Source organism: Cherax quadricarinatus, chromosome 44 (assembly GCF_038502225.1).
Source record: "Cherax quadricarinatus isolate ZL_2023a chromosome 44, ASM3850222v1, whole genome shotgun sequence".
Classification (NCBI taxonomy): Eukaryota; Metazoa; Arthropoda; class Malacostraca; order Decapoda; family Parastacidae; genus Cherax; species Cherax quadricarinatus.
Window position 1 is genome coordinate 4336695 of NC_091335.1, and position 12559 is coordinate 4349253.

General features: G+C 41.5%; 1 protein-coding gene across 1 annotated transcript in view; it reads left to right on the forward strand.

Annotated features, from left to right (window-relative positions):
* Window positions 1–7514: 7514 nt before the first annotated feature.
* LOC128697534 (myosin heavy chain, muscle) overlaps window positions 7515–12559 on the forward strand; it is a 36009-nt gene continuing 30964 nt past the window's right edge. Inside the window, exons 1-3 of the mRNA XM_053789301.2 lie at window positions 7515–7671; window positions 9036–9600; window positions 10257–10284. Of these exons, the coding sequence (XP_053645276.2) occupies window positions 9093–9600; window positions 10257–10284 (536 nt within the window). The 5' untranslated portion in view covers window positions 7515–7671; window positions 9036–9092. The remainder of the gene's footprint in view (window positions 7672–9035; window positions 9601–10256; window positions 10285–12559) is intronic.

Sequence of the window (12559 nt, forward strand, 5' to 3'; positions counted from 1 at the left end):
CTATATACCCTTGTGTTATTATGTCTTGGCATACTGGGTATATACCCTTGTATGTTATTATGTCTTGGCACACTGGGTATATACCCTTGTATGTTATGTCTTGGCACACATCTGATACTAGTTTGCACTCGTAAAAATTCTTCTCTGGTCAGTCATCCGTTGCCTCACATCTCACCTCTTTTTTAATGTGTTTGCTCACACTATGTTTCCAAAAACTGGACAGGATATATACACCGGGAGGTGTGTTTCACTCTGTGTATATATGTTGTGAGATTAATCCCTATTTTAGGGATTAAAATATTTTTTGTCTGGTGGTGAGGCTACATGCAGCCTTAATGAATCTAGTGCAGTCGATAGGCTTTCAACTCTCATTAACCCATTTCTAAAGGCTAATCACAATTTTTTTTTTTTGCAAATAGCAAAATTAAACAAAATACAAAGTGAAAATTACAGAGTGCAGAGATTATTAATAAAATTATCCCAAAACTTGAGATATCACCAGAGGATCACTTCATGTGGAACATTAGTCAACTTTAGTATCCTAAAGTTAGCTAATGTTTAGTGTTACTTATATGGACGAATAACCCTTAAAAAAATTGACTCACGAAATCGTAATCACACGAATGCAAACCATACCACGGGCGGGGCTTGAACCCGCGATCAGAGTCATAAAACTCCAGACCAACGCACTAGCCAGCTGGCCCAGTGGCTAGAGCGTCGGTCTGGAGTTTTATAACTCTGATCGTGGTATTTTTTTTTTTAAGAAATTGTTCGCCACATATAATACTCAAATTAATAACAAATTACTCAAATTAGTTTATGAAGCCATTTTAAATAGCATTATAAACCAAAATACAGAGAAATATTCGAAGACTTGTAGCCCAATAGACTCCATAATTAACAATTATGAAGCAAAGTAGAAAATAACAAACTTCCCTTCATTATAAGACAGCAAGAAAATAGGGACATATAAATTATGATCTTATAAAAATAACGAAACATAGTGGAAATGTTTGGAAAGCGGCAAGTGCATCACTCAACGAGGCAATAAACTACACGAGGAGGCTGTTTGACAGAGGCCATACACAAAAAAGACACCTTGTTTAATAAGAGCATAAAAGAGGAACACAACACCAGGCTCATACTTGGCAGGTGCTTGTTAAACCCAAACCCACCAACAAAAATATTCGCCCAACCCATTATCAATGATACCCAAGGAATAAACTTTTGACAACCCTGTTAACTCAAGTGCAAATCCCATTCAAATCCAACCCCTCTCATTCGTGTATTTATTAATGTAGCAACATATGGGTAATTACACACACATATACATCTCTTTGACTCTTCTCACTCTCCTAATATAATGAATAAACAAAAAGAAAACAGAAGGTAAGGTTTGTCAGGAAACAGGACAAGTGTTTCCTGACGCCGGTCTTAGATGACCCGCCTTTAGGAAACAGGAATAAACTAACGGTAAGACAATAGTAGCAGTGTCCTGCCTGCCCTCTTTCCTGGTTCTCACATCATTGGAAAGAGATATCTTCAGAAAAAAATTCTCTGGTGTATGGGATAGGATATTAGAGATAATAATTCCCAAGTGATCCACTTACTGAGGAATGCAGAGACAGTATAATAACCTGTGTGACATGTCAAGATATCTTATTAATGAAAATAAGATACCAGATATACTAAGCAAATTTCCTAAGTTTGCTTGTAACACATAAGTGAACTATAGATATGTAGATATAAATCCATACGTACACCTGTTAACCCTTTTGGGGCCTAGTTCCTAGGCCTTTTGTGTATCCCTATGCTCTTGCGCTACCGTCCACAGGATGGATGTGGGGTGCACAATAAACTAGCCACTTCGGTGGCAAAATCTAAAAGAATCTACCAAGTGATAGTAACTCCAGCTCTGATGGAACAAACCCTCGAAGCTGGCCTAGCTGCTGAACCTTTAATAGAATATTTGACGATATCCTTATCGCCTTACTGAAGCCTCACACCTCAGGCTGACAGATTTCAACACCGAGACCATCCTGTGTGAAGTAATATGATCGAGATACAGGCGGAGAGCTTTTGTTCCCTTCTATGTAATTATATAGAATAGAATAGTAGCATACTGCTGACGTATCTAGTTTTACTAATAACAAAAACAGTAGTAATGCACATAGTATCTTAGTGAGCTTGAAAGACGAGATAAACTGAGATTAGATTTTGTGAGAGTAATGTCACTAGGAGGAAAGGAAGAATCAGGGCTTAACACAGCTGCTGGGAAAATAATATAAATAGAAAAGAAAAGAAGCAGAGAAGGAGAACGAGGACAACAGTAAATCTAATAGATATTCTACAGAAAATGGAGGAGAAAGGTAGGAGGACCTGCACATAACAAATGTCAATTATAATCAGGAGATCCTGAATGAACGTGGGTTATTCTTAATTAGAATTACATGGAGATGGTGGCGGTAAACCCGTAGGAGTCATACAGTGCCTGGGAATTGGGAAGTAACTAGGTTCGATCCAAGGAAGGGGAAGACAGGTCCAAATTCCTTGTAACAAAAGCCCCCACACCAGCTGGAAGAAACCTGGAATAAACCTTGGAAATAGGTACCTGTAAATCGGTTTAAAAAGACAAGTGAGCAAACAACGTTTCGGTCCTGGGACCTTGATCAAGGTCCCAGGACCAAAACGTTTTCTAATAAATATGTCCTATTCTTGGCTCACGTGATTTTTTATACCAGCAATAAACCTCCCTCGAGGGCTGCATATATGAAGAACTAGGAAGATGGGTATTAACAAAGGGGATATAATAAGGTTTTGACGATATCCCTTCAAGAAAGAACCCGCAATAATGGATTCAAATTAGATAAATTTAGAATACGAAAGTGTATAGGAAAGTATTGATTTGGAAATAGGGTAGTTGATGAGTGAAACAGTCTGCCTAGTAGGGCTATTGAAGCTAAAACGTTGGGTAGTTTCAAACTTAGGTTAGATAAATACATGAGTGAGAGGGGTTGGATTTGAGTGAGACTTACATAATGAGTAAATAGAATCATGAAAACTTATTTCTTGGGTAGCATTGTAAATTGGGCTGGCAAATATTTTGTTAGTGGGAAGGATTGTAAAGGACCTGCCTAGTATGGACCAGCAGGCCTACTTGCGGTGTTCCTTCATTCTTATGTTCTTATTTTCTTATGAAATGAAGAGACAAACTGCAATGACAAACATCACGAGGCGGTATGGTACAGTATCCATAATAATTCCGAATGAGGTGAATAAACTTGACTATATCCGATCTTCACACTCAGTGGATTAGATATAAGAGAAATGTTGTGAATACCACTAGGAGTCAGTGACCCAACTATGCTAAGCTCTGAAAATCCGGGGGGAAGGGAGAATAGCAGCATCAATGAAACGACTGGTCTTTGACTGAAGCAGAGGACACTCACACCGACTTCGGTATGTATTTCCTGGTCCTCTGGCCAGGAGACCTAAGTCTAGCTTCGTTCATTAACTCTTCAGACAATTTCAAACGTATTTTAAGTTAGATTTTTCATTGTATCGTTTAAGATACCTCTGAGGTATGGCCTAATACTGTCAGCTGTCACTGGATAATCCTGAGGTATAACCTAGTATTGTCAACTGTCACTTTAGATAATCCTGAGGTATAACCTAGTGTTGTCAACTGTCCCTATGGACATGCTTCCATCTTGTTTCTGTATAACAAATTTCACGCTTGCTACTGTGGAATAGGCTTCTAGCATCTTCTAAGCTTCTCAGCCCTGTTTATGATAGGCATTTAACTTATTGCTAATAGTATATTCACGAGGAAGGGCTAAACCCATATGAGAATTGAAAGAAGATAGATTATGTAATATCACCGTCACTAGCGAAATGATTGTTAAACAGATAGACCGACTGAAGCAAAATAAATCCCCGGGCCCTGATGAACTTTTTTCAAGGGTTCTTAAGGAGTGCAAAATGGAACTTTGTGAACCACTGACTAATGTTTTTAATATATCTATGTTTGCCCAAGGAAATATAGGATAGTACTAATGTATCGTATCAAGAATCCTTCAATTGCATTTAGATAAACATTTTAAATAAGTTATTCCATTATACTTACATAGGAACATAAGAAAGGAGGACCACCGCAGTAGGCATACTGGTCCATACCTTTTTTATGAAGATTCTTATCAAATCCAGCACTTCTCATTGACTATGAAAGAAGCAAATAGCTTTTTTCGTGTTCTTGGGTCGAGCTTACGGCCCTTGGCTCCTTGCTGGGTAACCTTGGCACTAGACAAAGAGTGTCTTGCCAAAGGCCACATTAGAGGCAGGAGATGATCCTAGAAGTTGTCACTCTTCCCATACTGATTGCTGGAAGCTGCCGAGTGTTTGGCGATAGATGGAGGAGTTGTGCACTCATGAGCATTAACCTATTTAAAAACGGTATAGTGATACTGACAAAATCTTGATCAAAATATCAAATTATTGATAATACATGTTACCGACAAGATGATAAGACATTTTCAGCACTTCAGTATCTTTTTTGTCAAAAACTTCCCCATGTACAACAATCTTCCTTAGCAGAATGTAGGTGAATAGAATACTGGAAGCAGAAGAGTTAATTTTAACGTAGTCAGTCCGTCGCCCTCAGTGGGAGGTGATCGGTCTCAAGCCTAATGCACAGGTTAGGTTAGGGAACGTTTGTCAGGAAACAGGACAAGTGTTTCCTGACGCGGGTCTTAATTTATGTGATGATCCACAGTTGAGCTTTTGGTCATCTGACCGAGGCCTTCTGCTGGTTTACCGGTCCACTCCTTTAAAAAGTATGGTTATAATTATAAGTTTAAAGCATAGGCATGCAGGCAGGCAGACCCTTTTTATGTACAAGAGTAGAGGTGAGATGAGGCAGTTAGAATTAACTACCTCTCCACAATGGAAATATAAGCACATATGCAGTATGTGATCCTTTATTGACAACGTTTCGCCCACACAGTGGGCTTTATCAAGTCACAAACAGATCTGTTTTTGACTTGATAAAACCCACTGTGTTTTCACTATCTATTGATAAACATTTCTTAATGTTTCTTTTTTATCAACTTTTGTGGAAAATTAGGCACGTGCAGTTAGAGTGATCCACAGCTAGAGTGATCCAGTTAGCGAGATCCACAGCTAGAGTGATCCAGTTAGCGAGATCCACAGCTAGAGTGATCCACAGCTAGAGTGATCCACAGCTAGAGTGATCCAGTTAGAGTGATCCACAGCTAGAGTGATCCACAGCTAGAGTGATCCACAGCTAGAGTGATCCAGTTAGAGTGATCCACAGCTAGTGATTCACAGCTAGAGTGATCCACAGCTAGAGTGCTCCACAGCTAGTGATCCACAGCTATAGTGATCCACAGTTAGAGCGATCCACAGCTAGAGTGGTCCACAGCTAGAGTGATCCAGTTAGAGTGATCCAGTTAGAGTGATCCACACCTAGAGTGACCCACAGCTAGAGTGATCCACAGTTAGCGCGATCCACAGCTAGTGATCCAGTTAGAGTGATCCACAGCTAGAGTGATCCACAGCTGGAGTGATCCACAGCTAGAGTGATCCACAGTTAGAGTGATCCACAGTTAGAGTGATCCACAGTTAGAGTGATCCACAGTTAGTGATCCACAGCTAGAGTGATCCACAGCTAGAGTGATCCACAGTTAGAGTGATCCACAGCTAGAGTGATCCACAGCTAGAGTGATCCACAGCTAGAGTGATCCACAGTTAGAGTGATCCACAGTTAGAGTGATCCACAGTTAGAGTGATCCACAGCTAGAGTGATCCACAGCTAGACTGATCCACAGCTAGAGTGATCCACAGCTAGAGTGATCCACAGTTAGAATGATCCACAGCTAGAGTGGTAAGCAGTTAGAGTGATCCAGTTAGAGTGATCCACAGCTAGAGTGATCCAGTTAGAGTGATCCACAGTTAGAGTGATCCACAGCTAGAGTGATCCACAGTTAGAGTTATCCACAGTTAGAGTGATCCACAGTTAGAGTTATCCACAGTTAGAGTGATCCACAGTTAGAGTGATCCACAGTTAGTGATCCACAGCTAGAGTGATCCAGTTAGAGTGATCCACAGCTAGAGTGATCCACAGTTAGAGTGATCCACAGTTATAGTGATCCACAGTTATAGTGATCCACAGCTAGAGTGATCCACAGTTAGAGTGATCCACAGTTAGTGATCCACAGCTAGAGTGATCCACAGAGTGATCCACAGTTAGAGTGATCCACAGCTAGAGTGATCCACAGTTAGAGTGATCCACGGTTAGAGTGATCCACAGAGTTATTCACAGCTAGAGTGATCTACAGTTAGAGTGATCCACAGCTAGAGTGATCCAGTTAGAGTGATCCACAGTTAGAGTGATCCACAATTAGAGTGATCCACAGCTAGAGTGATCCACAGCTAGAGTGGTCCACTGTTAGAGTGATCCACAGTTAGAGTGATCCACAGCTAGAGTTATCCACAGCTAGAGTGATCCACAGCTAGAGTGATCCACTGTTAGAGTGATCCACAGTTAGAGTGATCCACAGCTAGAATGATCCAGAGATAGAGTGAATTTACAGAAGTCGCAGTAAACAGTCATTCATCAGGTGGAGTTATGGAAAGGCAGGATCACTCCAGGAGGAAATAAAAACACACAGAAAAGAAGTATCACTCCGGTAGGAAGATATAGAAAGGAAGGGATGAGGGAGATGTAGTAGGCTTGGCAAAGAACTGTTGTTTTGGATCGAGGATACACTCTCAACAGTCAAGGTTGGCAGGGGCTATGTGGCGCAGGTATGTTGGTGAGGGCTGTGTGGGTACTGCTGGGAGACTCACTGACATGTGGGAGGAATGTTGAAGGCAGTGTTTATAATGCTGCGAGACTCATAATAATAATAATAATAATAATAATATTATTCTTATGTCTACATGTACATGATACAACTTATTGCATGCTTCCACTGTATCGTTAATAATGGTTACTTAATATGAAGAATCAAATTAGCGAAGGCTTCGTAATATGTTCGCCAACATCGACAATTCTCAAAGCTTCAAAAGATTCTTTTCCTGTAGAAGCATTTTAGATAGATTGTCAAGATGATCTCTCACCATAATGCAATATCTAAGTTCTTTCTTAATTAAGGTCTTATACATATCTCAAATACAGTAAACTCCCTTACAAAGCTCTTCCACATTGATGAGGATATTTCTATAGTATGTTGCTGATAATGATGGTTATTTGATAGTGCGTTTATATACGAGTTATTCAATATCGAATGGAACTTTTTTTTTAATCTCATCCCCCCCCCGCCAAAAAAAATCGAAAATGTTTTCTGTACTTTACTAGGATTTTTCAGTTACCACAATACTAGACTCCTATTTGCCACAGCTCTGGTTCCCTATATACCACAGCACTAGTTCTCCAGGTATCACAGCCCCTGTGTGCCAAATCTAGAGCATCTCGATGGCGCTGGTCACTAGGGCCGGCCAGTGCTATTCTTACCAATGGGGAAACTTACCCCTTAGTCTCATCCTTCTCACCTTACCTGGCATGGGGAGTACCAGAGCTTCCCTCAGATGGCCTCCAGTGGGTGCACGGGCTGCTGCAGCGCTACTCTTATTCTCTGAAAAAAAAAAATCGTAAGTAATATTAACATTGTGTTGTGCCTATTATGGATCTCTGCTGTGCGAGTTTTGTTCCATGGAAAAACAAAGTCTTAATATGTATAAATATTAAACCGTCTCTGTTTTTCGAGCGTGCTAGTTCTAGTTATATTATCTGGATAAATTTCATTAGTAATATATTAAATGTTTTGAAATGTGTAGTGTTTCCGTGTGACCTGTGGCGATGTTGTGTATATTGTGTTCAACTAGTGTATATTATGTGTTGAACTAGTGTATATTATGTGTTGAACTAGTGTATATTGTGTTGAACAGGACATTAAGATTCATGTGCGAAATGTTTACCTATGATGGAGTTTGTATAGAAACGTCCATATAACTTGAGATTTGTATTTTACACGAAATAATTCTCGCTTATATTTGTTAAAGAGAGAAAAAAATGGGATTGGTTAATAATGTAATTTGAAAATCAACTGGTGCACCCAGACTAGGCCACAGCCAGCCCCAGACCCACACCACAGCTTGGTCTAAATTCAGACCACAGCCTGACCCTGACAAAGACTACAGTCTAATTTAGAATTCGGCAATAGCCTAGCCCTGAAACAGTCCATATCTTGGCCTAGGTCTGACCACAGCCTTGTTCTGACCAAGTCTACAGCCTGACTGACACAGACCACGGCCTGGTCTTGACACAGACCACATCTTGGCCCTAACACTGATCACTGTCTGGCTCTAGCACTGACCACAGCCTGGCCTTGACCACAAAATGGTACAAACACAGATCATAGGCTGGCCCTGACAGATCATAGCCTGGCCCAGACAGACCACAGCCTGGCCCTGGCAGACCATAGCCTGGCCCTGTCACCACAACCTGGCCCCTGACAGACCGTAGCCTGGCCCTGACGGACCACAGCCTGGCCCTGACAGACCACAGCCTGGCCCTGACAGACCACAGTCTGGCCCTGACAAACCATAGCCTAGCCTTGACACAGACCACATCCTGGCCCTAACACTGACCACATCCTGACCCTAACACTGACCACATCCTGGTCCTGACACTGATCACAAACTAGCTTAAACACAAATCATAGCCTGGTCACGACACAGATCACAGCTTGGCCTACACCAAGCATAACTACAATAAGATATGTTAATGTGTAAACGTGTAGTAAATATGAACGTGTAGAAACTAATAACATAATTACTTCAAAGATCGTTTTTTCAAGTTTTTAAATACTCGGTGAAGGCATTTACCCTATTTATAGTTTTAGAAGCAGAGCTCGTGGTGTCTCGCCTTCATTGGTTATTTTTCTGGCAGATTATTGAACCTTAGGTCGTTCTGGAGACTAGGCACCCGACTTCTTCAAAAAATATCTTTGCAGGACGTGCGAGCACCCAGAGAGAAGCCTTCCAGTAATTCCTGAGCACCAAGCACCAAGATGCCTGGCCACGTCAAGAAGAGCACGGGCCCGGATCCAGACCCCACTGAATTCCTGTTCATCTCAGCAGAACAGAAAATCATAGACCAGAGCAAGCCTTACGATCCGAAAAAATCTTGTTGGGTTCCGAATGAGAAGGAGGGCTTCGTCGAAGGTGAAATTCAGAATACGAAAGGTGATTTGATCACTGTTTATGCTGGAGGTGAGACCAAAGACTGGAAGAAGGACCTCGTTGGTCAAGTCAACCCTCCCAAGTTCGAGAAATGCGAGGACATGTCCAACTTGACCTATCTCAACGACCCCTCCGTCCTCTACAACTTGAAGGCTCGCTACGTCGCTAGGCTCATCTACACCTACTCTGGTCTCTTCTGTATCGCCATCAACCCCTACAAGCGCTACCCCATCTACACCAACCGTGTGGTCAAGATCTACCAGGGCAAGAGGCGTAATGAGGTGCCTCCCCATCTCTTTGCCATTGCTGACGGTGCTTACATGAACATGATGCAACGTAAGTGTAATGGTGTACAATACAATGATATACAAGACACATGACCAACACACAGTATTCCTTACACTTGCACAACATGAGTTAGTAGGGTTATCAAAGCTTATTTCTTGGATAATATTTAGAATGGGCTGGAAAAATATTTTGTTTGAGGAGGATTTGGGTTTGGAAAGGACATGTCTATTATGGGCCGTTTGGCTCAAACTAGGCAGGTCCAACCATGGTTTACAACCTGGTCTGAAACGGGAGGGGAGATGGTTCTCTAATTTTTTGGATCAAAAGCTCTTCATCTACATCAAGATACTACCCACTGAAGGGGGACTGGGGAAGAGTGATTGAGATGAAGTTGCATGTACCTGTGAGATATGGCAATAGCGGTAATACTAAATGAAAACATGTGAAGAGAGAGATAGACTGACACTGGGAGGTGTTAAGCCATTTTTTTTTTTAGATAATTTTGAATCAAGTATGAGGATAATTGTTTTGAGAGACCTTAATACCTTAGTGTCACAATAACTTCTTGTTTCAATCCTCTCTCTCTCTATTGCAACATACTTTTGTGTTAAAAAATCAATAAATTTGGTAGTTCCCTAAGTCTAAATTAATGTTCTGTGGCATTATCTGTACTTATTATTATTATTATTATTCTCTACTTACAGTTGGTGAGAACCAGTCCATGCTCATCACGTAAGTGTATTCTTAAGAATTTCTGTCTTTTAAGTTTCTGAGCCCCGAAGTTGTACACAGTTCTGATCATATTTTGCACATGTCTGACAAGTTCCGCAGTTTATCCGGGTCTGGTTCTAGTCTTTCTTTTTACTTGCCTTTGTTTTTGATCCTCATACTTTTCACATCTACAAACAGTGATAAATTGAACTCGTTCTGTACTAGCATGTCATTCACATAATCTAGAAAGTTGACCAGTCCCATTACCGGGCCTGGCGGACCCCACTGTCAATGGCTAAATCTGATACCTCTCACCAGAAGATTAATCATTATCTCCTTCTCTTTAGGTATTGTATCAGCTACCGTGATGCTTTCATGTTATAAAAAGGCACAATACCGTGACTAGAACACTACATAAACGTGATTGATCATTGGATCAAGTCGTACTGAAACGTCGTCATGCGCCTCTTTCTGCTATTTGCGGGCTTTGTATAGCCCTTGTGGCTTAGCGCTTCTTTTTGATTATAATAATAATAATAATAATAATGCTATTTGCGGGTTACTTGTGTAGTGTGTTTTCATGTTATCCTTGCCTTTCCCTCTGTCTTCTGGCCCAGTCTCTTGTACGGTAGAGTATCAAGTGTCTTCTTGCAATCCACGAGTCAGCAGTCTGCCCATCTTTTTATCTCCCGGTTCACCTCTTTTAATATCTTGTAGAACTCTAGATTTTTGAGAAAAGATTTGCCATCTTCAAATGTTGATTGTTGACGTAGCCTCTTCTCTCTAGGTGCTCTATCAACCCTTCCCCTCTCTCTGAGTGCACCATCATTATCTTCTGTATGTGGCATATACATCACTCACATCCCACCTATGCACATCAATCACGTCCCCACCTACAAACATCACTCTCATCCCCACCTACAAACATTACTCACATCCCCACCTACAAACATTACTCACATCCCCACCTACAAACATCACTCTCGCATCCCCACTTACAAACATTACTCACATCCCCACCTACAAACATCAATCACATCCCCACTTTCAAACATCAATCACATCCCCACCTACAAACATCACATCCCCACCTACAAACATCACATCCCCACCTACAAACATCACACATCCCCACCTACAAACATCACACATCCCCACCTATAAACATCACACATACAAACCTACAAACATCACACATCCCGACCTACAAACATCGATCACATCCCCACCTACAGACATCACACATCCCCACATACAAACATCAAACATCCCCACCTACAAACACACATCCCCACCTACAAACATCACACATCCCCACCTACAAACATCACACATCCCCACCTACAAACATCACACATCCCCACCTACAGACATCACACATCCCCACATACAAACATCAAACATCCCCACCTACAAACATCACACATCTCCACCTACAAACATCACACATCCCCACCCACAAACATCGATCACATCCCCACCTACAGACATCACACATCCCAACATACAAACATCAAACATCCCCACCTACAAACATCACACATCCCCACATACAAACATCACACATCCCTACATAAAAACATCACACATCCCCACATAAAAACATCACACATCCCCACCTACAAACATCACACATCCCCACCCACAAACATCGATCACATCCCCACCTACAGACATCACACATCCCCACATACAAACATCAAACATCCCCACCTACAAACATCACACATCCCCGCATACAAACATCACACATCTCCACATACAAACATCACACATCCCCACATAAAAAAACACACATCCCCACCTACAAACATCACACATCCCCACCTACAGACATCACACATCCCCACATACAAACATCAAACATTCCCACCTACAAACATCACACATCCGCACCTACAAACATCACATATCCCCACATACAAACATCACACATCCCCACATACAAACATCACACATCCCCATCTACAAACATCACACATCCCCACATACAAACATCACACATCCCCACCTACAAACATCACATATCCCCACCTACAAACATCACACATCCCCACCTAGAAACATCACACATCCCCATCTACAAACATCACACATCCTCATTTACAAACATCACACCTCCCCACATACAAACATCACACATCCCCACCAACAAACATCGCACATCCCCACCTACAAACATCACACATCCCCACATACAAACATCACACATTCCCACATACAAACATCACACATCCCCACCTACAAACATCACACATCCCCACCTACAAACATCACACATCCCCACCTACAAACA